At 40.5% G+C, this 27,140-nt stretch overlaps 1 protein-coding gene across 1 annotated transcript; it reads left to right on the plus strand.

Moving 5' to 3' along the window:
* The first annotated feature begins 149 nt into the window (after positions 1–149).
* Positions 150–26,289, plus strand: ccdc88b (coiled-coil domain containing 88B). The gene is made up of 27 exons (XM_079556937.1): positions 150–353; positions 2,904–3,052; positions 3,579–3,690; positions 5,156–5,225; positions 5,381–5,439; positions 5,832–5,915; positions 7,358–7,498; positions 7,929–8,074; positions 8,184–8,265; positions 8,519–8,677; positions 9,768–9,914; positions 10,059–10,227; positions 10,744–10,859; positions 11,249–11,299; positions 11,752–12,363; positions 12,433–12,612; positions 14,283–14,623; positions 15,318–15,477; positions 15,955–16,320; positions 18,130–18,291; positions 18,449–18,726; positions 18,909–19,052; positions 20,219–20,405; positions 21,756–21,901; positions 23,464–23,571; positions 25,226–25,380; positions 25,870–26,289. The coding sequence occupies exons 1-27, from the start codon at positions 294–296 to the stop codon at positions 26,214–26,216; spliced, it is 4,731 nt and encodes a 1,576-aa protein (XP_079413063.1). The 5' UTR covers positions 150–293; the 3' UTR covers positions 26,217–26,289.
* The last annotated feature ends 851 nt before the right edge of the window (positions 26,290–27,140 follow it).

Raw genomic sequence — 27,140 nt, forward strand, 5'->3', positions numbered from 1 at the left:
TTACTTTGCCTGGTCCAATAGATATGCAACAATATGGTGCTACCTAAAATAAAAGCACCGCAACATCTGAGTGGAGAGGTGTGAAAATGACGACTTTAAAACGCAACATGTGCGTTTTGTCAATTCCGGTGTGGTTTTGCAAAGGCTGACACACTCTGAGAGAGGAAGAGGGTGACAATGTCAAACTCTTTCACTGGAGGCAAATGGAGGCTCTTGATTCATTACTTACCCAGAGCTGAAAACTTTTTAATTACCTCTCTGCTGTAGTATTTTACGGCTCTCCCGGCTCAACAATGGACTCGAACATCATGGAGATAATAGAGGACTTCATGGAAAGCGCTCTGGTGCGATGGGTATGTCATTTATCATACAGGCCTATCAGTGCGAAAGTAAAGGTCACCTCACAGTGAAACGCTAATAGAGCATTTTGCACGGTTTAGATCTATCTCAAGGTTTAATCAGGGAAATATATACATTGGCCAAACGAAATTAACTTGTTTTGTTTGTGGCAAAAAAATAACCCAAAAAACTACTTCTCCTTTTGTGAGCTTCCCTTGCCTGTTGGCAGCCTTTTCTAATCTTGTGTCTTCCTCTTCCGCGTCCTAGTTGTAACAAATATGTTAATAACACTGTTTGTATTGAAACAGTAGGACGCCTCTTTATCAGTCCGGGATGTGTTGGGTTTGTTCGTACCACCAGACTGTGTTTCCAGCTGGGGTTTCCACATGGGAAGCCAATTAGCCCAAAGCCTTTCTACCTCTTCTGGTCAATGAGCTGTATTAGTAATATAATGCACTCCTGGGGTGAAACTGGGGAGATTTCTCTACTGTTGGCCTATTTCAAAGGGGGTTTGTTGGCTGGACTGCTTTGGGGCAGGCAATGGCTCAGTGTCTTGCTCAAAGGCCCCAGTTTGACGCGCGATATTCATACTACTGTCATACTCAAAATGACCCTCAATGACCCCCTTTGCATTGACAGAGAGCATTCAGAGCCAGAGGTGGGTAAGAGTAGACACAATATTTACTCAAGTACAATGATCAGGAATAATTTGACTTGATTAAGGCTGCAAGTGCAAGTGCAGGAGGTGGAGTAATCAAAAAGTTAAAAAAAAAAGAGTAACATTACTTTGAAATCGTTTTGCTCAAGTGGAAGTAAAAAAAAAGTAGTGGCCCAAATGATTACTCAAAAAATTTCCAGTTGAAATGTTAAACTGAACTTGAATACTTGAATACTGTGAAAGAAAATACCACAAAAAAACCATAAAAAGAAATCATTATGAAGAATTAAGCAAACAAAGCGAGAAATACACCGTTTTTACACGTCAAAATGAAGATTTGTCACTTTAAGATTTACTGACAGTGGCATGAGTAACATTTTTTTTTCTCAAGTGTGTTAATATAACTCAAGTAAAAAGTTCTGTATGAAAAAGCTACTTCCAAAAGTGCAATTACTTCAAAAAGTAAAAAAAAAAACAGAAAACAGTGAGTGCATCTGTGTGTCCCAAAGTGTGGGCGCAGGTGCTCTTCAAAGATCAGGTCTCAAACTTGATGAACACAGGCAGTGCTTAATTTGTAAATCAGTATTATGAGAAACACTATTGGTCTGATGTGATGGATTTGGGGAACAGGCCAAAACATTTGCTGGAACACCGTCATTAAACACCATTATATCAGAGCAAATCTTTGCCGGATCCTCCTAAATATTTCCCGGATCATTTACCCTGAAAAACCTGAACATTGGGGGAATGCGTTCTCCCAAACGGGGGATCAAATTAAGCACTGAACACAGGACAATAGAGGATCTGACTTACAATGAAAAGTCCTTTATTTTAAATGGACATGCCGACGCGTTTTGACCTCGAGTTGGTCTTCCTCCGGGCATAAGCTTAAAAAGCGGCACGAGGTGGCCCTAAATACTAGTTGTGGGAGATCGTCACATGACCATTTCCAAATATGTACAAAAAATACATTAAAAATACAATTATATACAAACTCTCATTATGGAGAAAGCAAAGCATAGGATACAGTCAGAAAACACAAGATGACGGCTGAGGTTCAAAACACAAGCTGGCCAAATGTGAGGACCCCACTCACATACAGGTGCTCGTCATATAATTCAAATATCATGAAAAAGTGCATTTAAATCTGTTATCCAATCCAATCCACTGTATTTATATAGCACATTTCATAAACAAGTGTTTCCAAAGTGCAATATAGGAATAAAAAATAAATAAATATAAAAAAATCAAGTGAAACCAAACTATACATTCAGCTAAAACGATAAAATAGTTTAAAACATAAATAAGATGCTATAAAAAAAGTTTAATAAAATTGTAAAAAACAATAAAAGAAAATTAAAAGTGTGAAACTAATATATGTAAAAATCTTAGAAAATTTGAATATTTTTTAAATGGACTGTAAGCCATAATCATCAAAAATTATAACAAGGGCTTGACATATGTCACAGACAACGCCATAAACCAAAATGGACAAAATGTAACTGCAACAGGTCACAGATGTATGTATACGTTTTTTAATGAAGTTTTTAGTGAAGTTTCTTGTAAAGTTACTTGAGTACTGGTACTTGAAAAAATGAAATTTGAAATAATAAATAGATAATAATAAATAAATAAATGAAATAAACAAGTACTCCCCACCTCTGTGCAATACTCGAGAAACCTTGGCTTCAGCTCCGCTTCTGTCACAAAAGTGCTTCCTAATGTGAAAGCTCAGACTCACCTGTCCAGAAAGGCGCTCCCTCTGACTCGAGTGACTTCCCGTGAGAAAAATGTTTTGGCTGCATCTGTTCTGGCTTATTTGCAGCTCCTGCCTCCGTCTGCTTTGCTTTTGCCCGTCTCTTGGAACATGCCTGTCTCTATACAAATAATCCTCCCACATTTGCAGGTACAGCTGTTTGGGAAGATGCTACAGAACGGGGACAGTGGGCCCCTCTACAGCGAGTACATGGAGGTGAACACAGACTCCCAGAGGGCCAGAGACCGCTACCTGAAACTCACCGATGGGATTTTCCTCAATGAGGTCATGAGGGTCATGTAAGAATGATTAACATTTCTCTGGATGCTTTTGCAGAGTGTTTTTCATCAAACTAGAGAATAAAAGGCCAGGGACCTATCTATTTAAATGTCAAAACCGTTGATAGAAACCTTGATAACTCAAAAAAAGCCAAGTATTTTCCAATTAAATGCCTAGAAACACAGGAGAGATTGCCTTTTACTTACTACTTTTATTTATATTTTTACATGTCACATTCATCAGACAGTCAAGGGAAAAGCATGGCATAAACATTGACATTTGAATTGGTAGTTGTCATGTGTGCACAGGCCATGTTGTTATGCACCAGACAACTTGTTCAAATGCCATACAACAAGATAGTCTATGTTTACTGAGCAGCTTATTACTTTACTCTGCTCTTAAAGCCACAGCATTTCAATAAAACATTCCCCAGTGGACAGTAGGTATCTGCAAGCTCATTAAAATGGCTTTCACACATCTTGAATGGATTGCAGTGTAAAATCTGTTGGGCTGCTTCATACTTTTTATTTCACTTTGTCTTGACAGAGATCCAAATCCCAAAGTGGAGCGGCTGTACGACAATTTCAGAGTAGATGACTACATGCTGAGAGTCCAGAACGTTTCCATTTTAAACCGGCACATCAGGGTCTTTTACCAGGTACCACAAACTCTCATTTGATCCGATGAGCCCACGGAAGCCCCCCAATAATGATGATAATGATAATAATTTTGCGATGTTTTACAGCTTAAAAAATATACCTCAAATAACAAATAACATAGACTGTTCAGTTCATTTGTAGGGATAAATACTGAATCGGTCAATTGTAATAAATGTACTTGTTTTGTAGACCAACTTTCAAGGCTCCCCTGCAGTGCCTCTGAGGCCACCCAGGGGGCACTTTAGTAACCACTGGACTAGAGTACAAAAGTTCAAAGAGAATATTGTAAAGCCATACAACACTTTCCCTTCAATATAAAGTGAATAATACAGGAATTCCTACCCAAACCTTTGGTGAATCAAGCTACATTTTCTGACAAGCTCTGACCCTGAGAAGTTGCCATTTAGTAAGAATGAAGTGTGGTTAGGTGTAAGTAAACCAGACTGAAACCATAGCATTGCAACAGTTGTTGTGGTGACACTTCTCCAAATCGGCATCCGTGCCTGTAGAAACTGGCTTTGTGAATGAATCATATTAAAGAAAATCAATACGGTTCTATGTGTCTGTATTGTAAAGATTCTATAATCACAAAAACTAAACCACTTTGCCAAGGACTTTTAATTCATCAGGTGATAATAGCTAGACTCAGTTGACAGTGTCACGTTATCCCAAAGAGCATATTGTTTTGCTGCGCACACTGATGATAAACTCACACTGTATTAAAACAGGCTTATTTGTAGCTTAAAGGGACTAAATAGAGTTTAAAAATGTTAAAATGAAGTGTTTTCCTCCCCTTACATGTTCCAGCAATGTCCTAATGTGTAGAATGAGCTCAGACCTGTTCACCACAACTGCCTCTAAAATCCTGCACTGTCACTCAGTTAATTAGGTCAGAACTGCCGTCATGCACGAGCTTAATATAGAAGCTGCAGTTACACATTTGACCTGAGGTGGCAGTAGTGAGTATAAAATGGCCAACTTGCATTTAGGCCCTTTAAATAAGTGATTTTCAGTCTGTAATATATTTCTAGACTGATATTGAGTAATAAAATTGGATTGCAATTCAAATTATTGTTAAATAATTGTATATTTAGCAGTAGAAGCATTAAACGATCATTGGGAGAAACAAGCTTTCAATGCTCATCAGAGACAGGTCGGTTTACATTACAAATTGCAGGAGTAAAATGGTAAATGGTCTCAATTTATATAATGCTATTCCACATACATTAGGCACTTTCCATTAAAAACTCTGTATACTCTTATTTATACACAAATATACACAGAAACTATAGGCAAGGTGGATAAAATGTCTTGCCCAAGGACACAACACAGTGTGCACCTGTGGAAGTAGAGATTTGAACCCGCTCTACCCTCAGAGCCACTGTCACTCCTGTTGATCTGAGTCTGTTGGGGTACACAGATCAACGGTCACGTTTTCTTGACCTTTTAAATGTTTTTCTCCAGGAGAATCTACAACAGCTGATACTTATGCCTCTTCCAAATGCTGCTATTCTGGGACAGGACCCCCTCACAGGTACAAGATAACTCTTATCAGCTTATGATTTAGAGCTGCAAAAGTAATTACGCTATATACAAGTCCTTATCTCTTCTCTGTGCCAAAGGCATATAGTGACAACTGTTGGGATAGTGAGGAGTGCATTGACAGGAAGGATGATTGTGTTTTTACAGAGGCTGCGGTTGAAGAGCTCAGGCGACTACTGCTGCTCCTGTTAGGATGTGCCGTGCAGGTGACCACACACTCACATGTCAATAAAGTCAACTCACATTTCATCTGTGATAGTACTCCCTATACAGGTATGTTTTCAGACAACCTTAATAATATGAAGAAAATTATTAAATAAAATAATATAATTCTATGATTATAAAATAATATAACATAATACCAATAACTGAACTATATTATTCAGGTATCTATGCTCTATTCATTATTATCTAGAGCGATAAAACAGAAAAACTGTATTTTAGTCTTTTATTTCTGCTGATTCAGCAAAAACCTTCCTCGGGAAGCAGCAGAGAGCAAAAAGATTTTTTTATTTTACCAATTTTTTCCAGCACCATGTGGATTGATCATTGATTTTATTCATCCTATGTATTTATCAATACTATTTTCTGTTTGCAGTGCGAGAATAAAGAAACTTTCATTCAGGAGATTCAGTCCCTTGACATAGAAACCCAGGCCAGTATTGCCAGTTGTATTCAGGAGGTAAGTTCCAGGAAAAACTTACAGTTAAGTGTAAATATTTAGCGACTAAATCCAACTTTTTCAATCCGCTGAATGGGGAGAATTTTAAACAGCCGAGTTTTGAACTTTGAATATGATTTATGTCTTGAGTTTTATATCTGTCCAGAGTGTCAGCTATGACTTGAACTGTTACACCCTTTTGCTGCTTCAAGTGAGTGAAAAAATGAACCACTTATCATTCTCCTGGCAGCCATTTAAGGACCTTTAGGTGGCCCTTACTGCCATCCTCCACCCGTTATGTCGTCTCAATCCCCAGCCTCTGTCACATCTGCTTTGCTATTTCATCTTTTTACTGTCATTTTCCTCCATCCGTTGGCACAAATGGCAAACTGTGGTTTGTTAAAAAAACCACACAGGAATGATTAAGCATTGCAGTAGCAGCATGTTTTCCACCAGTGAGTTCTGTACAGCTTTCATAACCTCGTGAGTTATGGATGGATGTGAAGGGTCTAAATGATCATAAGTTTTGCATTTGCAAGTTACTTTTTTATTAAGTAATGGTTGTATTTGTCTTCTCCCCAGGTCTATCATTTTGAGGCACATTTATCATAATAATAATAATAATAATAATAATAATAATAATAATAATAATAATAATAATAATAATAATAATAATAATAATAATAATAATAATAATAATAAGCATCGAGATTGTGCCAATAGTATTCAGAGCTGTAGGAACTGTCAAGAAAGGGCTCCAAGAGCAATTGGATAACCTCCCTTGCAGAATCAGTGCCAAAGAAATACAAAAGACGGTGCTGTTAGGGACTGCACTCATGCTTCGAAGAGTCCTTGGCTGAAGAGCCAAACATGAAGGACCTGGTTGGCCCCTGGTGAACGAACCAGCTCAAATGCTGAGACGATGAGAATAAGAATAAGAAGAATGCATTGGTTTTACAAAGATGCTTTACATGGCATGATTCATTCACTCCATACTTAGTGGTAGTAAGCTACTGTTCTCTTTATTTATTTATTATATGGACAGTGCATATTAATATACATCATACATGTAAATATGCCAGAATTAGCCTATGGGCTAGTAAAAAACAAAAACAAAAACTGTTGTAGCTACAGCTGCCTTGCGCTGTCGGTCCTTCCGACCACTGCCACACATTCACTCTCTCACTAAGTTCCCACAGGCTAAGTGGGTGTCTTGCCCAATGACACAACGACATTGTTCCATATGCGCCACTGTCGCCCCTCATAATCGACATTTGGATCTAATGTTATAACAAGAACTTTACCAGAGAAATCCACTATTTTAGGGGGCATTAGTAAATACTGTGTATTGACAATGTTTAAAGGCAAATTGTCCCATTGATTTCTGGCCTGTCCTCCACCGCACCCCCTTTTTAAGATGTTTTGATGTCACGTGAACACAACCGTTTGTGTGATATCTACAGGTGACGCAGGATCCACACGTGGTGCTGCCGCTGCAGTGGGAGGAGCTTGTGGAGGCAGAAAGTTCAGATTTAGTGCTGGTGTTCAACTCCATGACTAAGCATATTCAAAACCTCCTGGCACAAAAAGACACTCATCTCGAGGTATTTCAAACAAAAAATAATGTTTAGGAAGTGCAGACAACATACAAACCTTAATGTATATTTACAATAAATTAGCTTGTTACAATGCACAGTATAAATATTTTTTGTTATAGCCGACCTCGGCCCATTTCAAGTTTTTAATATTTTGGTCCAACTCGTTTGATCCCAGGATCCTTCGTCATCATTTTTGGACCTACTTTAGTCTTAAGTTCAGATGGTGAGGTCATACACAGAATGTTACAGAATTATAAAATGTGGTACAAGTCACCCTGACACAATGAGGATGATGGTTAAATAGCATTATGGCGTTTAAGTGTTAAACATTTTTTCTGCCAAAACAGCCTGTATTTGGGACTCCTCTCACTTAGAATCTCTGCCTCCCTCTGTTTTGTGTACCTAACACTGTATCTTTCAACCCAACGCTCTCCAGAGGATAACAGAGCTCAGTCAGGAGCGGGAGGCTCAGGTAAACACCAGCACGGCGCCTCACGGTGGTCACAGTGAGGAGCCACCTGAAGGTTTGGCACTCCAGCTGGCAGATAGCAAGGCTAAGCTCCGGCGTCTCAAACAACAACTGTGAGTATGTCTCAAAAAGAAAAAACTAAAAATATGTATTGAAGTCTTCATACGATATAACTGTACCATGAACTGTGGGTGGTTACATTTGGATTTTTTTGTTTTTTAGAGAAGAAAAAGGAGATCAGATTCTGGATTATAAACAAGAGATTGAAACTATGGAGGAACAACTCAAGAAAATACATAAAGAGGTTAAGAAAATACAGTGATTGTGTCAAAAGAATAGAAAATGATTGTACTTATATAACACTAAACTAACTACATGTTACTCAATTAAATTACATGTAGCATCCACAGCCTCAGTCCTTCCTACAGCTGCAGTTTCCTTTTAGCTCATTTGCACACAACACTTGCTGTTCTCTTGCTAAACATCTGCTTTATTACCCCTCAGCTGTGTCCTCCGCCTTGTCTGACCGCTGAGTGCCGTCTTATTTTTGTGCTCAGAACCGCTCGCTGCAGGCGGAGGTGAGGGGCATGCGTACGCTGCGGGACGAGCTAGACTGCACCCGGGAGCGAGCGACCCGAGCGGAGCACCTTCAGTCTGAGCTCCAGAGCTGCAGACATAAGCTGCGTGGACTGGAGCTGTTGCGCACACAGCTGAAGGTTTACACTCTTGGAATTGTAACGTCGAAACTGCTGAAAAATAGTAGTACAGACAGAGCATAACAATAGTAGTTTCAATACAAAGCTAAAATGGATCTAAATTCGTATAATCAAGGCTAAAACTGAATCTTTGCACTTTGTTAAGTCACTGTTGGTGGGTCATTTATCAAGACAGGTGCTAATTACTGTGTACACAATGGGAAAAAAGCATATTTTATGGGCATGTTGCACCAAATTTACCATTTGAAATTACAGTATAATCTGATGAGAACGCTGCTCCTGCTGATCCACTTTTGCACATACTTTTTTTTTTTTAGAACAAACGCTCAGTAAATGACCCCCTGTGTGTACAATTCAATTCACAACTTAGTCATTTTATAACATAATGTGTCTTATTGTGATATGGATATTGCATAACCTTTTCCTAATTTTGCCATACCAACAATAATTGGTGATACAGTTCTATATTGTGTAGCCCTAGTTTGGCTGTTGACAACAAATATGGCAGATTTTCCCCTGAATCAATCCATCTATTATTGGGTTTCACATCACATTCTTTCGGTCTCCTCCCACATTGATCTCACTGTGTGTATGACAACTTCAAAAGATCTTCAAACACGTTCTTGAGCAGCCTTTCTTTCTTAAATACACTACTGCCACTTAATATCAAAGGACGCCTGTTTCTTCTCATGGCCCCGAGCTTTTCAATCAGAGCGAATGTGAACAGCTCCGACGCTTAAAACCACATTATGAGATTATTGTGTGATGTCACCAGGATTTACAGCCTGGAGCCACTTCACTGACAAAGAGCAGCGTATGGCTTCTGTTATTGGTGCTTTTAACTCCAAATAAGATTTATCTTTTGTGAAACAGAAGTGCAACTGCCAAGTGAGCTGATATCCTTGTAAAAAGCTCTCCTCATTGTCAATTTTATTTTGGATTCAGTTATTGGCCTTACTCAGATGAGGACGTGCTCTATCAAAAACATTAATTAATTTACCATCTTCTCAAGAGTCTGCCAAATGTATTATTTTCACAATGAAAAAGAATACCTTAGTATTAGCATGTTATTGGCTTTTTCATTTTACAGGAGCAACAACAGCTCTGTGCAGCACTGCAGGAAACCAAAGCGCTGCTTGAAGAACAGCTGTCTGACGCCCGAGCGCGCTGCTCCTCGATGAGAGAGCTGGAAAGAGAAAATGTACTACTGCGACACAAAATATCAATCGTGGAATCGGTAAATGGGACATTTGGTTTCATCTAAATTCTGAATTAGGTGTATTTAAAAAAAATCTGGACTCCATCATTTTGTTTATGAGATATTGTCATATCTCGTAAACAATCATACATAGTTTTGATTGCTGATTGGGTCTCTCTATAGGAGCGGGATACTGAGAGGCAGCGCGTGGACGAGTTGTTAGAAATGAACATAAGCCTGGAGGCCGACCTGAGGCAGAGCAGTGACAGCATGAGAGCGCCTGTCGCTGGAGCCAGAAGCAGCTTCATCCAATCAGAGCCTGACTCTGATGAGGATCTGAGCGACTTCATTGGTGAGCAAAGTGGCTTTTTTCCACACATTGTCGTTTAGATAATTTTAATTAACTGATAAGAAAAATAGAGTTAGGTAATACTGGGTTGCAGGTTATCGTTCACCAATAACAGTCTCCTCATACACTCACTGCTTCATTTTTCATTTTTCTTCCATTTCAATAGATTATGTTCATGACTGTTTAGAATTGGATTGCATTTTTTCAGATGGAGTAAAACTCAATGGATGATTCGATGTTATTGAAGGATGTGTCCAAACAGAAAATGCACATAATATGTTGTTGTTAGGAACTGGGTTTACAAATGTGCCATATTAATCTTGTGTCATAATATACATAGCAAACCTTAGAAAACTGTCCTCCAACATGAAACTATTCCATTTTAAAACATAACAAAATTATGATGTTACATTGCAACATCTCCATTTTCTAAAGAGCCTACAATAACGGTAACTGAATAACACAATTTGTCCTCATATCATGCAGCCCTACAACCTTTTGTTCCTGTGGCCTTTGCAGATGAGACGCCGCTGAGTGTGGAAGTGGGTGAAGCCTCGACGCTGCGGCTGCTGGGAGCAGAGCAGGAGAATGCAGAGCTGAGGAGGCGTTTAGAGGAGTTACAGATGCAGCAAGAGGTCAGAGGCTGGAGGTTAAAGCCTGGACAGAAGGGATCCATTTCATTTCATCTACAGTTGGCTGAAGGTTATAGGTTAAAGCAGGTCACCAACATAAATCCATACATGTAATGAAAGGGTATCGGGGATCACTAAGTGCAACACTACAGGAAAGTGCAGGTCTCTTCCTCAGACGCACATCATCTATTTTTATTTTCAAGACAAATCCCTGAACAATGGTCTTGCCATGATCTCTTAGACACCACTTGAGTTTTCAGAGCGTATTCACCGCAATTACTGAGTCGTCCGCGCTGTGCCTTAATGGCTGTTAACATTATGTGGAAACATGAAATGGGAAACGCGGAAAGGGACTGCTGGAGGAGCTGAACATTTATCTCTTCCCACCGCAGGTCGATCTGCCGGGTGCAAAAGAGGAGCTGGAGAAGGAGCATCATAAGGAGGTGAGCAAATGGTGGAAAAATTATATATATATAAAATTATAAATTGTTTAGAAATATAGAAAAATAAATATGCAAGTTTGATTGGTTTGTTTACTCTACAGTATTTATTTTTATACATGCTCAAGCCGTAACTTTACAAAGAACACTTTTTATTTCACTTGAAGGTCTTTGGAAGTACTTTCTTTGATATCATGGCATTGGCAGCTTAGATATTTCACAACAAATAACCATTGTAGCAATTCTCCATTTTTGTCCTTTTTGAATTCTCTCTTGTTTTGAAGCTGGAGCCCGTCGTTATAAGATAAGAAATTCTCTGTTCTCCTCTATGGCAAATACAGACACATTAAAGCAATAGAATAAGTTGTTTAAATGACTTTTTTGAAGAAAGTGAGGTAAATTCTGTGTCTGTTTTGAGTGAACATTAACACTACCTTTTCACACTCTCTTTGCAGATACAGAACTTGAAGAATGAAAATGTTACTCTGAAACAACAACTTGAACTGCTTGCCAACAAACTACAACATATGGGAGTGGAGAAGAAGGACACAGAGAAAATAAAGGGGGAAACCGTCCAGAGAAGGGTCCCGGATGAGGAGTCTCTAAGGGGTGAGGGAGTGGGGCAGGGAATAGTCATAGATGAGCACACGAGAGAGACAATATGCATCCAAAGACAAGCTGGAGTTGGTGAAGATGTTTTAGAGAGAAAAGGGGCAGCGCTAAACGAGGAGGTGCAGAGGGGTGAAGCAGAAGGGGGTCAGAAAGCCAAGAGGGAAATGGAGACCAGGGCAGTAGTGCAAAGTTTAAGTATGGACACTGAAGGTGTATCCAGTAAAGCTGTGTGCTGCCTCTGTGGTCCCGAAATGGAGAGTCTAAGTCACCTGCTTCAGGAAGCTCAGGATGAGGCTGAAAGCCAGGCCAAAGCTGCCCATGACCTGCGCTCTAAGCTGGGGGAACAGAGCCGGAAAACTTGGGAAGCAGAGCAAAGGTTGGTGCTCCTTGAGGCTGAGCTGCAGCGACTGAAGAAAGCAGCTGCGAGTCTGGGAGAAGCCCGGAGGCAGATCGAGGTAACACAAACTCATCTTTCTGATTCGGTGCCCGCGTCCATCTCAAAATCCAAACTGGCCTCTTGTTAGGTGCTGCAGTCGGACAGTATGGTTATGGAGGAGGAGCTCTGTCGCCTACGCAGCCAGGTGGAGCTCCACAGGATGCAGACCACGGTCATCGCGACGCTGGAGGGAGAGCGCGCGGCTCTGGAGAGAGACAGGGACACACTGCGCAGCGCCGTGGAAGTCCTGCGCAACAAACAGCGCAAGGTCCCAGTGATTATACAAGCATACAAAATCAGTAAACATCACAATGATCAATCGCACTGTAAATATATAATGTAAAACTGGTCACGGGCAGTCCACTAAACCACTAAACTGATATCAAGAATCTCTATTTGGTCTCTATTTGATTTGACATAACGTGACGTGATTGATATTAATAAGAGGTTAATATGAGGAATAGTAATAGTAATTAATTATACATTAAACCACTATGTTGTTCTATATTATATCACACTAAATTGAGTTCTAACAATAGGATTAATTATGCATTTACTGTATCCAAATAATTTACATTTAGCAGCACTGGATACAAGTATTCTTTTATTTGTGTTACTTACACTAAGACGAGAATGTTAATTTGAATCTTTGGAGTGGATACAGAAAATGGCACTTCATGTTCTATTTGCAGTAAAATTTCCTGACATCTGAGAAATTGCCAGCTAAGGAAAAGAACGGTGCAAAAGTCAGCGTTTAAGAAATGCCATTACAGGGATTTATGAATTCTTCACAGTCAGGAGTCATCAATACTAACTTAATGTGACTCTGACATTAAAAATATAATTACTCTAATTTTCTCTCCATTTTAAAGGATACATCAGGTTTCATCAAGGTGTTAAAGGTTCAAATGCATTTCTTTGTATATAGTGAGTCATTCTTTCAAAGAGCGAACATTTTACAGCAGAGCTACAGTGAGTGCCCATTATGATGAGTCAAATCCCAACATACTTTTAAATGATTCTTGATTGTCCAGTGAGGCTGTTCAATCTGAATCCATAATAACTGTTCTCGTTAATAATAGTTGAAAAGTTAAGTGTTCTTTCACTCTCAAAATTGTAAACTTGGACTACAAAGTCTCAGAGCAGATTTACTGCGTAGCCATTTTGGTGTATGAATAATATAATTTAACTTGAGAGCAGCGCAGTCAGCGGCAAATAAAAAAATGCTCATTTCAACACTTTGGAGTGTTGTAAAACAGAAAGGTTTGCTAAGACTGAGAGGAAGTCTTTGTATTTCATGAGGAGATTAAAAAGCCACAATTAATGCAAACTCAAACGGTGTATTTTAAATGGAACAAGAAGTGCAAACAGTCGGTTTCCCTCAGGGCTCTGTAACCAGCGCCATCTTCCACAGTTCTGCTGCCTACCTGCTCACTGTGTGGGACGAGTTAACCTCTGTGTATAGTTTTCTTTTGCTTTTGTTATATTTACATTAATGCACAGTTTTAGACGGGGTCAAGATGACTCTATAATCTTCACACAGAATGACGGTAGATCATCTTGTGATGGTATGGTTAAAAACAATACACTGTAAGTGTTTTGTTATGTGATTGTCAAACTGAGGTACAGGTACAATGCAAGAAAGTTCATGGTCTTCAAACCCCCAAATTCACAGTACAATTGTATGTGGTAAATAAAGCACTTTTCCTTTATCATAGGTTTCCCCTACCACAAAAATATGTATAATAGGGTTCCGTCTAGGGACAGGACTCCCTTGGAAATGAGATTCCTAATCTCAGTGGGACTTTCCTGGTTAAATAAATCAAAGAAAAATATATATGTATATTCTTGTATCGGAGGCCTTGGTTGTTTTGAGGGTTGCAGTACAAAACAAAGTAAATAAACGCATTGTTAATATTCTTCATCTTGCTTAATCAGAGTGAACAGTTTGAGCTCACAATCCAGAGCCTACATCTGGAGCTGGACAGTCAGGGGCGGAGCCTGGACACCTGTCGACGGCGAGAGGAGGAGTTGGAGGCGGAGCTTTGCGATGCCACTTTAGAGACTGAATCAATGACCAGAGCCAGAGACCAGGCGTTGTCCGAGGCCACCCGTCTGGAGCAGGAGAAGGAGGCCTTGCAGACTGAGATCGACAGCTTTCAGAAAGAGATGAGGCAGAGGCAGAGGGAAGTGTCCAGATTAAAGCAACAGCTGGAAAGCACCAGCCTCACCTTGGAGGGCTGCCATCAGAGGGCTCGGGCTGTGGACACTGAGCACAGGTAAACTGGTCCCTGGCAGCTCTAATGTCTGTTTCAGAAATTACAAGTCACACAGCTTCTATTGACGGAAGTGAGCAGGGAAGTCTTTAGGAGTTACTGCGCGGACGTTTTGCTCCTCGTATCATTACGCCTCACAATATAGTACCCCTTTTTATCTGCTTATAAAATCGACATGTTACATTTCTGTGTAAATATACTTCGCATGAAAACACTTCACGTAACTTTATTTAAATAGGGAACACGTGGAAGAGCTTGGTAGCTTCTATCGTCAGCTTTTTTGGAGCTATATGACATGTGGGAGAGGTTGCGTATGTGCTCCGTTTGCGTGACAGAGCGCACGGACCAAGGCCAGATGGGTATATATTAACTCGACTAAGGTTAGGTAAGAACATATCTTAGTATGTAAAAACGGTGGCCTATTCCTTTAAGGTGATGATTACAAACATAATTTCGAGATGATTATGTGAGGGATGAGTAATTCCTGTCTTCTACTTCATTGCTGAAAGATGAAGGGAAATGAGATATATTTGCAGAAATGTAACCATCATTTTTACTCACACATTTATTTCAAGCTTAGCACAATGTAACAATGACATAAGTATCAAAACTGCCTATGATTTCTGCGTTCTCTTACAAAAAAGTTACTTGATGATTTTCCCTGACCTTTTTAAACCTGTGTTGTCTTCTGTGGCAGACGCGTTTGTCTGCAGCTGTCTGAAGCGCAGGAGTTCTGCGCTCGGCTTCAGGACTCGCAGAAGGAGCTCAGTATTCGATTGAGTAGCTCTGAGGAGGAAAGGCAGCAGCTGCAGGAGCAGTGTGCACAGGCACAGGCCCAGATTAGCACACTGTCCCAGGTGAGATGCTGTGGATAGTCTTTGTGAGTGGTGCATACAAACACTGCTGTAGACCTGCGTAAACAATCATGTGCCTCGTTTATGGAGAGAAGTGAAAATGTGCTTAGCAGATAAATTACTGCATTTATTAGCTATATTCATCAATACAGTTGTGACTTAGTGTTCACCATTTTCTTTTATATATTTGAGAAGTTCTTGGTAGCGCCACTCTTTTCTAAAAAACACCAGACCAAATAGAGAAAACACATCTATTACATACAGTAAAAAGAGTGAGAGAGAGAAAAAAACAGTATGACACTAATTCAGCAGTGAGAGTAAACCCCCAGAGTTTATCTTTTATTGAGGAGAGCATATAATGAAACAATAGCTTATTTTACAAACAAGCATCTGATCTGATTACTAAAATTGTGTTATCACAGTTTTCTAACACCTTTGATGATTATTTTTTCTAAAGTAATTTTCTTTACTGTGCTTCAGAATATGGCTAATGAGCAGGTGCAGTCCCAAACTCTGTCCACTGAAAATGACCATTTGAGAAAGAAACTCCAAAAGACCGAGACGGGGCTGAAAACGGCAAAAGAGTCTCTTGACCAATCGCAGAACCGAGCAGAACTCCTTTCATCTGATCTCAAGAAAATGGAAAGCCTACTTGAGTTGGAAAAGAAGAACAGAGACATTTCTTCTGTAAACAAACCGCATGTTAGTGAGCTTCAGACGGAGGCGATGTCAGCGATGGAGCAATCACATAAAACTGGCGAAGGTCTTGATGTGAGCAGCGATGGGCATGAGACAGAAGAGACTGTGAGGCAGCTGAGAGAAAACCTTGCTGAACTCCAAAGAGAGGTCTGTATTTGTCAATCTCTTTCTTTACTCTATTTGGCTTTGACGGGGTGACTCCGGGTGACTTGATGCAGCTTTTGTGAAAGGGAGACAATTTTATTATATTGAATTTCTTGCTCTTGGGATACGCAGGGACTATCAACTTGCGCTGGTCTACAAAGTGCAGCACTTTATTCCCAGAACTAGTGCCTTATCTGAGTCATCGGGCTTTATAATGTCACCTCGGCTACTGTTAATCTTCCTTATCGCCTCTGCTCCTCCCACGCCTCTCTCTCCCTGTCTCTATCTAAAAACACACACAACTCCACCATCGAGCTGTGCGCCTTACCAAGGTCAGGAGTTTGGCTCAGTGCAGGTACTAAGCAGCAGCCACCATGTTAACCATCTGTGTCTGTGCTTTCCAAAGTGGAGCACTGTGTTTTTCGCTGCTCATCAATTGGAAAACGTCAGGGAATTGTTGGGATGCATGAAGGATAAACATAAGAGTGAATAAAAATCTACCAGCGGGGATTCAGGAGCGAGTATTTTAAAGAACACGTGAACTACTACTAACCCTACAGTGAACCCAAAGAGTCAAGAACACAGAAACTTGTACTTTAGGAATTCAGGCAGAGAATTCAGGCAAGAATTCAAAAACAAAACTGAAAAACGCTCTGTTATGTTAGGCCTCACTGATAGGAGAGAGAACTGAAAACAATGAAAGAAACGTACCCAACCTGTAGCCTCTCCCTTTGTGTGGATCCAAGCTGGACCAAGTGCACTACTTCTGGTAGAAGTCGAGGGTCACTTCACTGAATCAAGAGTCGAGATTCCCCTCCTCCATTAACTCGTTCACTCATTTGGTTCTGTTTAATACGTTAGACGGCGATTCAGACAGTTTTTTATTTTTCCTTTGTCACATTAGTTACTCTTATATTAAAGAGACGAGATGCAAGTTGGTCATTTTATGCTCACTACTGCCACCTCAGGTCTTGCAGCTTCTATATTAAGCTCGTGCATGACGGCACTTCAGACCCGAATTAACACCTTTTTGAGTGACAGTGCAGGATTTTAGAGGCAGTTGTGGTGAACAGGTCTGGGCTCATTCTACACATTAGGACATGGCTGGAACATGTAGGGGGATGAAAATATTTAGTTTTAACATTTTAAAAACCCTCTATTGTCCCTTAAGTGTGAAACTAAACAAAACTTTATGGTAAAAGTGGTTGAATATTTCTGTTCAAAACGAGAGTTCGTGCACTCCGAAGTCGTATGTGGCTCAGTGGGCGTGAGTGACCTACTAGTTTGAACTGGGAAAACGAATCACTCTGTGGTTCACGTCAATCAAAGGCACTGATACGTATGAGTCTAATGACTCACCTGCTAACTCCCAGCTAAGCTAGCCCTGCGCCAAAGTATAAATAAATCAAGGTGGTCAATTCAGGCAGAAAAAATAGATAAATATCACTTAATCCCAAGATTGTGGATTACATAAAATGCTACTTTATCCAGTTGCATAGTTCTAAAATAGCACTAGATTAGCCATCATTTACCATTAATAACATTGGTTGGATTTGACTTTGTGTGGAAGCTACGGTTTTCGTTCTTCATATGATTTGGCCGTCCACCGTACCGTTTTTCATTGGTTTAAACAGTAGTTTACATATTACTCACTATATCAAACAACCTTACACACCCGATGCACTTGGGTGAGTGATCGAGTCAGTAAAATGTAGATACTAAATGACTAAACCGTAGATACTAAGAATGTTTGACTTTCTGCTATTTTATAAATATATGTTTATTTATCATATTTATATATTTTTGTGCCAGAAAGCAGCGGCAGTTGCAAGTCAGGAGGCCTTGTCGTCTCGTCTGGCTCAGTCTCATGAAGCCTGTGAGCACCTGAAGGAGCAGCTGGAGGCTTTACGTCGCCATTCTCTGAGTCTGCAGGACTCCTGCACCAGATTACAGGGTCTCAACACACAGCTACAGGTCAGACAGTAAGAAAACTATGCAGCAAAGTGTTAGCACAATGAGTATGTTTCTTTTGCAATATGCAATTCTAAATATGGACAAATGCACTGAGCACTTTCTGTTTCTTATTTAAGATCTTTAGACTTTAAACTATGGATTGTTTTGTATTACACAGATAGAGCAAGCATCATTAAATTCCCAGCATGCAGCAGCACTGTCCCAATGTAGTGAGGTGAAGGCCCAGTGTGCAGCGCTGGAGGCAGAGTCAAAGGTTTGGACAAGGGAGCGAGAGGAGTCCCAGGCCCGAGCTGAGGCTCTGAGACGGGACCATGAGCGCTTGACCGCTTTGCAGCAGCGTCAGGAGCTGGAGCTGGACGAGGTGCTGGAGAAGAACTCACAACTCCGCAGCAGCTCCCGCAGCCTCGAGGCCCAGCACAGGGAGCTAGAGATCAGGTACAACAATAGGAATATATTTGAAAGCTGTTCAATTATTGTTTTTTCAAATCAAATCCAGTGACAAGGTAATAGGCGTATAACAAAGAAACGTTGATCCATGTTTGACTTGCATCATCCTCACGGCACAAACAGGTTTTTGTTTGTTATTTAATAATGAGTTTGCTTTTTAAAATTTAAAGGTACCAGAATCTTCTTCTGGGAAAAGCCCAGCTTGAGGAGCGAGAACGGGAAGTGGATATTTTAAGAGTAGAAATGGAGGCAGGAGCTCAGAATCAACTGGAGAGAAAACGGGAGCTTGAGAGACTGAGAGAAGAAAACGAGAGGTAACTGTGTTAGTTTACGTTCATAATCGTTTCACTTGACTCCTGTTTGCATGCACAATATGTAAATGTTGAGGATCAGTGGCACCAGGAGAAACACTGAAACTAATTTGAATGTGCGTTAGACTATACAGAGTACTGCCGCACATAATTTATTTTTATTTTCATTACTTACATGTGCAATCTGCAGTAAATCTCAAACCAGTGTCATGGACTAAAATGTTATAACTGCTATTATACATTATTTTAAAGGTAGTTCAGAACCACTGCACTGCAGTGTTTCACCTGCGCCTGAGCGAGGCATACGGGGCAGGCAACACGTAAGGATTAAACAACGAGGAGCCGTGCATTATACAGTTTAATGCGCGAGTCAAGAACACCACGACGTGCAGCGGAGTGCAATAAAACTGTCTAATGCCGAGTTGTTTAATCCACTTATACCATGGTCCCACAAACTGAAACTGTTTATTTACTTATTGGTTTATTTGGTAGGGACAGTGCAAATTAATGAACAAGCCACAACGGATTGTAGCCTTGGGCTAATTTTCCATCCGTCATCCCCCATGCGCACGCTCAAACACACTCTCATTCATTCTGACCTATTGTACATGTTTTAGTGGTAGGGGAAACCGGAGTACCCGGAGGAAACCTACGCAGACACAGAGAGAACATGCAAGCCCCACACAGAAAGTCCCTGTCCCTGGTGGGAATTGAACCCGGACCTTCTAGCTGTGCTACTGGTTTGCAGGAGTTATTTCACTTTTTAAACTTTTTTTACCTGAAGCTAGTTCCAGCTCAATTGTTTGTTGTTACTATGGAAACAGCTGCAGTGGAGTGATATAGAACGTGATTTAACTGTTGCCGGACGAACTGTGCGTTTACAGTTTTAATGCACGCCAGTTTTCCATTCTCAATGGCCATGGTATAAAAGGAAGTAAATAGGAAACCACAAGCACGGACTGGATATATCAAAATGTAACGCTAAGGACATGAACAGAGACATGAAAAAAACACAGAAAAAAAAAACGAAACAGAGGAACACAAGGTCTTCAAGGTACAATATGTAATGACAAATTTTTTGTGAAGCATTTGCTTAACAAGTGTATTGAGTGCTGCACAGGTCACATAGCAATGACAGATTAGTTTAATTCATGCGTGACGTGTTGCAGGCTGCAGGCCCAGCAGAAGGACTGGTTGGCGTCCCAGGCCGAGCTGCTGGCCCAGGGCTCGGTGCTGAGGGGAGAGCTGAATACCTCCCAGCTGGAAAAAACCCGCCTGGAGGGAGAACTAAGCACCCTGAGGGAAGCACACCAGAGTCTGGACATTAGCTACGCCAGGCTAACCAGCCAGTTCCAGGTCTGACGCAGTCACACACACGAACACAGCCCAGAGGCATCTGGACTCTTCTTATACAGCTGTGCTTACATTTTAAATGCAGTAAATAAAATAGTTTTAAGTCAGTGCTCTTTTTGTAAATAGGATTTTGCAGTGCTTTTATGACGCAAACATAAGCACATAATTCACAGCCTATCTCAATTTAACATCTCAGATTCACTCATTATTATACGCTTTATATGAGCTGCAAATTAGCGCTAGCTTGAAGCTCTTTATGCATCGCCAAAGCTGCAAACCTGAGTTGTAACTATGTTGATTGCATCAACTCTGATAAATAAATGAAAAATATATTATTAGAGCATGGCCCAAAGGGAGAGAGGGAGGAGGGATATTATATTATATATAATTGCCTGAGCCCAAATTCAAACTTAATGTTCTCTTTTCATCTCTAATACATTGGGATACAGGGAGGCCAATCAAATTGTTGGAGTCTGTAACCTAGAGATCTTATTAAAAGGGAAATGTTCGAACCTTCACAATTTATCCCTGCAGTCACAGTGCAGCTTTTATGGACTTAGCTTTGTGCGACTTTGACAACAAATAAAATAATTGGATGAAGTTGCATTAACTTGGCACTGTCAGACTCTATATGGATTTGAAAAATTACTTGCTCTTTTAGAGCTGGTCTTGTGTATTTGACAGTGTTGTTTTATTTTGCCATGGATATATTATTTTTCCAATGATTTACACTATGAAGTCTAAGCCTAAAAAGTACGTCTATACAGCCTTGTTTAAAACTTAATTAGACTGATATAGACACACAGTGAAGTGCAGACAGTGAAAAATACATGCTGTTATTTTTTTTAACTATGATTCCATCCATTATTGACATAATGTCACCAAGTCAGAAATCTGTAATCATCTGATATTTATGTGTCGTATAAACTGGCTCTAAAACATGGCAAGACCAACTTCAACAAATTCACAATTATTAAAATATTTTTTTTCCTCTCAAGACGCCATTATTGCCCTTCAGGCACCATCATTTTATCTTTATGTTGTTAAAATAGGTGTAAAGCAAAAGGTATCCCACTAAATATATTGTTTGCAAAATATTTTTTAATTGCAGCCCTTCCTGCAATCCAAAAACAATTAGGCTACGTCATGAAGAACAAAATAGAAAAAAACATGAAAAACAAACATGAAACTATATAAGCCACAGCCTCTTTTAACCCCGTTTCATCCTGAGCTGTCCTGTCTAATGAAGCTTAGGGGAAAAACTCCTGAACAAAAAGAATTAGACAGTAAAAAATATTGACATTCACAATGCACACATGGATGCAGAAAGTAACGATGTTGTGTGTCGTTAAGCTGTTGACGCAGCTCAAGGGAAACATGGAGGAGGAGAATCGCCATGTGGCTGAGCAGAACCAGAGCCTCCTGAAGGAGAACCGCGCTTTACTGGAGCAGAGTCTGGAACGTCGCGACCAGCACTACTCCGAGCAGAGAGATTATCAGTGAGTACACACCACTGTACCAGCGCGTCAGAGGCATTCTTTTTGAACATTTCTGCGAGTAAAAAACAAATTGTTTCTAATATTTCTATCTTAATTCTCCAGTGGCTCTATAATCCTGGATTGGACTTACGGTTATTACGGTTTACTGCATGACTGTGGGTTTCACACTGTACTGTATATGCATGAAGATTATTGGGGCATACAGCACAAAGGGAATCCCTCTAAAAAAACTGAATGGCTGTTAAGCACCATAGAATAAAAATTACAAATCAAGTCCCTTGATTCAATTTATTTTCCACTTGAGTCCGTGAATAGCTTTAAAACAGACCCAAGCGCTCTCAAAATAATGATCTAATAATCTCTTGTTCTTTGCTAATATACACCCAGGTCTTTAATTTAAGTTAAGGTTTAATAGTCTCCAACACTTTTTGTTCTGTTCAGCTTTGTGCAATGGTAATTCTCACACACTGAATCTATAAATGCCTCAGAAGAACAGAGAAAAGTGCAGTTAACAGCTACTAATAATAAATAGCTGATGTGAAAGCCCATGAGCAACAGCAAATACAAAATAGAGCTAGATCACACTTCGGATTCAGTTCAACTCATCGCGACTGTAACTTCCTGTTTACATTATCTCACATGTGAATACTTTTTATAAATGTATGATTCGTTCTATTGGTATCAGCGAGTATGTGTTAAATTTGGGAAATCACTGAATATGAATATCACACTCATCAATGACTGTATTAGCAACATGTTAAAGCCAAATATACAATATTTTTGATGGGCTTTTTTAATGCTAACACTGTTGACTATAGCAAGAACTGTGGTCCATATATTGATTCTAAAACATATGAAGTATGTGTTTTATTTGTAGACAACCACTGGGGCTTTAATTGTATTTCTAAAATCCTTGTTTGTTAATATACAATATACAAATTCCATGTACAGTATATTCTTTGACAAATGAAAATACAAGATCGCATTAGATTAACAAATCCAAAAACCTTGAGTTCTACATTAAACCTTGGTCTGTGTACTTTTGCGCTCATTGTATTTTCGATGTTCATTTGTCTATATCAGACATTCACTTGATAACAGACACTGCCAACAAAGAAATGACAACAATGAACCTGTATTGATAATGTTGAATCCTTGTCTGCGTCAACTCGAATACCCGGAAGTGAAACTGTCTTGATTAGGAGAATAGCGCTAATTAAACTTTAGCAGATCTGAGTTTCTTGGCTAAAAAGATAAAATTCCAAACGCTATTGACCAGCGATCAGCATCTGGCTTTCGCTCTGCTGCGCAATAATACACGGATAGACCTTGCTTTGATTTTATTATTGTGTTTTTTAAAAGAAATTTGGTACAAGCTCAATATGATTCCGTTCAGACTAACAGAAGCTTGTCCTTTACTCTCCATTACTCGCCATGACACATTTGTACTTCTCCCTGACCTGCCCTGGTCAGTGGAAATGAGTAAAATGTCTTTTTTTCAATTGCCGTTTTCTTCTTTTGGTCTCTTCTGAAAGTTTTCTCCATTGATTGTTTTCTTTCAGCGAGAAACTCGGTGAGCTTCGACGGGAGAAGCAAAAGTTGGTGGAGAAGATAATGGACCAGTATCGAGTCCTGGAGCCAAACATGCAAACTCCGGGCAGTAAAGCCAAGTACTGTCACATTACTTATCATATTCCTTTGGGGATGCTTTGCTTAATATTTTCTCTTGTTTAGCACTTTACGAGATGTGCTTACTTGCCCCAGTGACAAACTTTAGGATTTGATGAAACATATTTTGTGCACTTGTAATCAATACAGGATGAAATAAAGTCTAGATGGAAGTAAATGTTGTGACAATGTAGATGTCATGGCATCTTGAATAATTATTGAAGAAGTCCCTGGATGAAAATAATGTCTCATACTCCCTTTTTCATAATTGTAACCACAAGAAAAAAATGCTTATATGGCAAATTCTATGTGAACACAGCATTTGTGAACATGCAATAATTGTCCAATGGCAAGCCTTTAAGTATTTCCTTGGTTAAATCCAAGAGGTGACTATTGTGGCAAGGCCAGAGCTGGTGCTGGCCCTTCTGGGGCCCTAAGCAAAAATCCTCATGGGGGCCCTACAGCACGCGTCCCATGGCTCCTCAATGAAGAGCGAACTGTGCAGTAGAGCAGGGCAGAAGGGGAACATAATGACCTCAATTCAGGCCCTACCCCTCTGTGTGAGAACCACTAACCATTAAGCCACTGTCAGACTGGGATTTAGGACTACTATTAGTCTATTTTCCCCACTTTTTAAAATTGTAAATGACAAATGGTAACATTCTCTCACCTCTGGTCCCTGACCCACAGTTTGGGAAACGCTGCTTTAAAAAAGAAACCTGCTCCTGACGGCTATGTTTGTCTTACCACTGAGAAGTAGCCTGACAGTAATTTGTTTTGGACTGTGCACGTTCAGAACCAGAGTTACTGAAAGTAACTATGCTCATGAGAACCATGTGGATTCAACTCCCCTTTGAGACAAATACAACGGCTTTACTCTCGTCTATTCGCCAAACTACTGTCCTGATAATCTGCAAGAGACAATAAGAAGATGGTGTAAATGAGAGCGTGGCTGATGCGGCCGCAGGAGCAGGAGGGGAGCAGGAGGGGAGCATGAGGCGAGGCGAGCACCGGGAGTCAGACAGCCGAGCAGGGACTTGAGTGGAGAAGCACTCGCACCTTGGGGGTGACGAGGGGAAGGCAGTAGGTCTCTCCTGCTCATCCACTTCAGCAGACTGCTCCGTTTTGGTGTTATATGTGGCAAAGTAGGCGGAGAGTGAGTTAGCGCTGTCAGAGAGGCTGTCGCCGTAACAATGCGTTGATTCACAGCAAAACAACACCGTGTTTTGAGATGCAGGGCCCTGGCGGCGGCGGGGGCCCAAGTCTGTGTATGGGAAAAAACGGCTCTGGGCTAGGCACTGTATCAATCGCATTGTAAACAAAAAGTTATTGAGGGATGGAGATTTAAGACACAACCACAAAGAGCCTCTCAGTTTGATTTCACAACATATGCATAAATACAGGAGCCACACACCCTTGATCTACTGTAACCCCATTTTTGTAAATTTAAGACACAACCACCAAGAGCCTCTCAGTTTGATTTCACAACATATGCATAAATACAGGAGCCACACACCCTTGATCTACTGTAACCCCATTTTTGTAAATCCACTGTGCGTTTCTAATGTGTGCATCTGCCCACTGAATAAACAAGGACTTTTTTTTTTAACTCCCAACCGTTTCAGTAAATAGTGTGTGTCCTCTGTGTCCTCAAAGGAAATCTAACTGGATTGCAGACAGGATGAAGAAGCTAATCAAACCCCGGGGAGGAGCGGGGAGGGAAGGCCGCGCCCTCTTCACCGCTGCAGGCAGCGTGGAGAACCTGGCCGACAGCACTGAATTTACATCCGACTCACAAACAGCTCAGCCTGGTGAGACCGCACACACAAACACTTTCTCAAAGATATGCTCACCCCATCAAGTGAGGCTACTGGCATGCATACAAATCTACTCATGACTACCAAGTGTGGTCTATGTTGATAGCGCTCGACTACTCGGATCCAAACCCGAGGAGTGCCAAGTGTGCCCGCCATTCTCTGCTAACCACATGTTGAAAAGCACAAGATTGGCATGGCCTCACTTTTTCTATTTTGAACTGTAATTGCATCTATATTGAAAAACAAAAACAAACATCAAACAGATTCAATTCTTGAATACAAATTAAATAGAGAGTAAAGAGCCTTTCCCTTTTTTATATTCAAATATTATTAAGTTCACTAATTTACTCCATTATTTGCAGTTAAAAATAGTTTTTCCTGGGACTAACCCACAATAAAAAGAGATGTAATGTACAAAAAAGTTTTTTTGTTTGATTGAGCTCATAATAAAAAAGACAAATTCACTTTCTCCTGTCACGGCAGATCCGCGCAGTGCTCCGGTGTCTCCGTCTCCCTTGAGGAAATGTTTATCCCAAGAACATCCAGACTCTCCGGCCGCAGGAGCAGCAGTGGTGCGTTCAGCCTCTGGGGGGCGCCGTAAACTGGGCTCTCGTCATGGCTGGGGCCTGGGACTGAGTCGGGGCGTGTCCCAGTCATTTAGTCCCGGAGACAACAAGACCCCGCCCCGCGTCCGTCTGGGCTCTGGTTCACGCACCCGTGGAGTACTATGGGAGGGAGAGAAAGGGGGCACTCCCCCACGCACTGACTCACCCCTGTCCAGTCAGGAGAGGGTAGAGGGAGATGAAGGCGAGAAGGAAAAAAAATCATAGCAGTTTATTCTAAAATTAATTTCATAAAAGCGTAATTGTTGACAATTTTGCTTGTAAAGCCTAAGTAGTAACATTTGTTGTATTGTATTTGCGTCATCAATTAAATTACATAAAGCAGTGTATCGTCCATGTGTTTACTTGACGATCAGAATTAAAAGCACACCCACAGTAAAGAAAATGCTGCAGTCTTACACTGTCTAATAGTTAAAGATAGACTTAATCTAGCGCTGATGCAAATTTCACTGAGGCATGAAAGTTCAGTGCCAGCAGTGCTTCTCCCAAAACCCTTATAGGATTATCTGAAATGTCTACTGCCTCTGCTGTTCCCTCTCATCACAGCCTAATTTGCTCTCCTAAAGTTAGAAAATAAATAAAATACTGCAAAAAGGGACTTAATGGTAACCTATGGCAGGCACTAAAAGAGTAGAAAGAGGATCTTAAAATAGGTGATGAAATGACAAATAAAATGTTGTAAATACAAGGTACAGGGATGTGCTCTGTTTAGAATAACCGAGCAGAAAGCAGCCATCTGGCTCACATATGGCTGAAAAAAAAATTATGATTCATTTTGGGATTCTTGTTCTAATCCTGTCACTGATCTAATGGCAACTGATCTCCTTTAGCGCCTTAATGAGAAGCCTCTCCACTGTTTTCACTCTTGCACCAAATGGTGTCAGTGTGGAGTTGCTGCCGTCATACACAGTCGCACACATTACACAGAGGGATTAGCATCTTTCCAAATGAGTAGACCTGTGAGTTCACTGTGGAGCCAAAAGGGCCCTCTAGAAGACAGGCACCTTTCAAAGAACTCTATCTGTGAGATTAGCAGGCCAATACATCAGCATATCAAACCGGGTTGGGGTCATTTGTTACTGAGCCTGCAAATGTGTCTCCGTGTGTGTGTGTGTGTGTGTGCGTGTGTGT

The sequence above is a fragment of the Gobius niger genome (genome assembly GCF_951799975.1).
Source record: "Gobius niger genome assembly, chromosome: 5".
Classification (NCBI taxonomy): domain Eukaryota; kingdom Metazoa; phylum Chordata; class Actinopteri; order Gobiiformes; family Gobiidae; genus Gobius; species Gobius niger.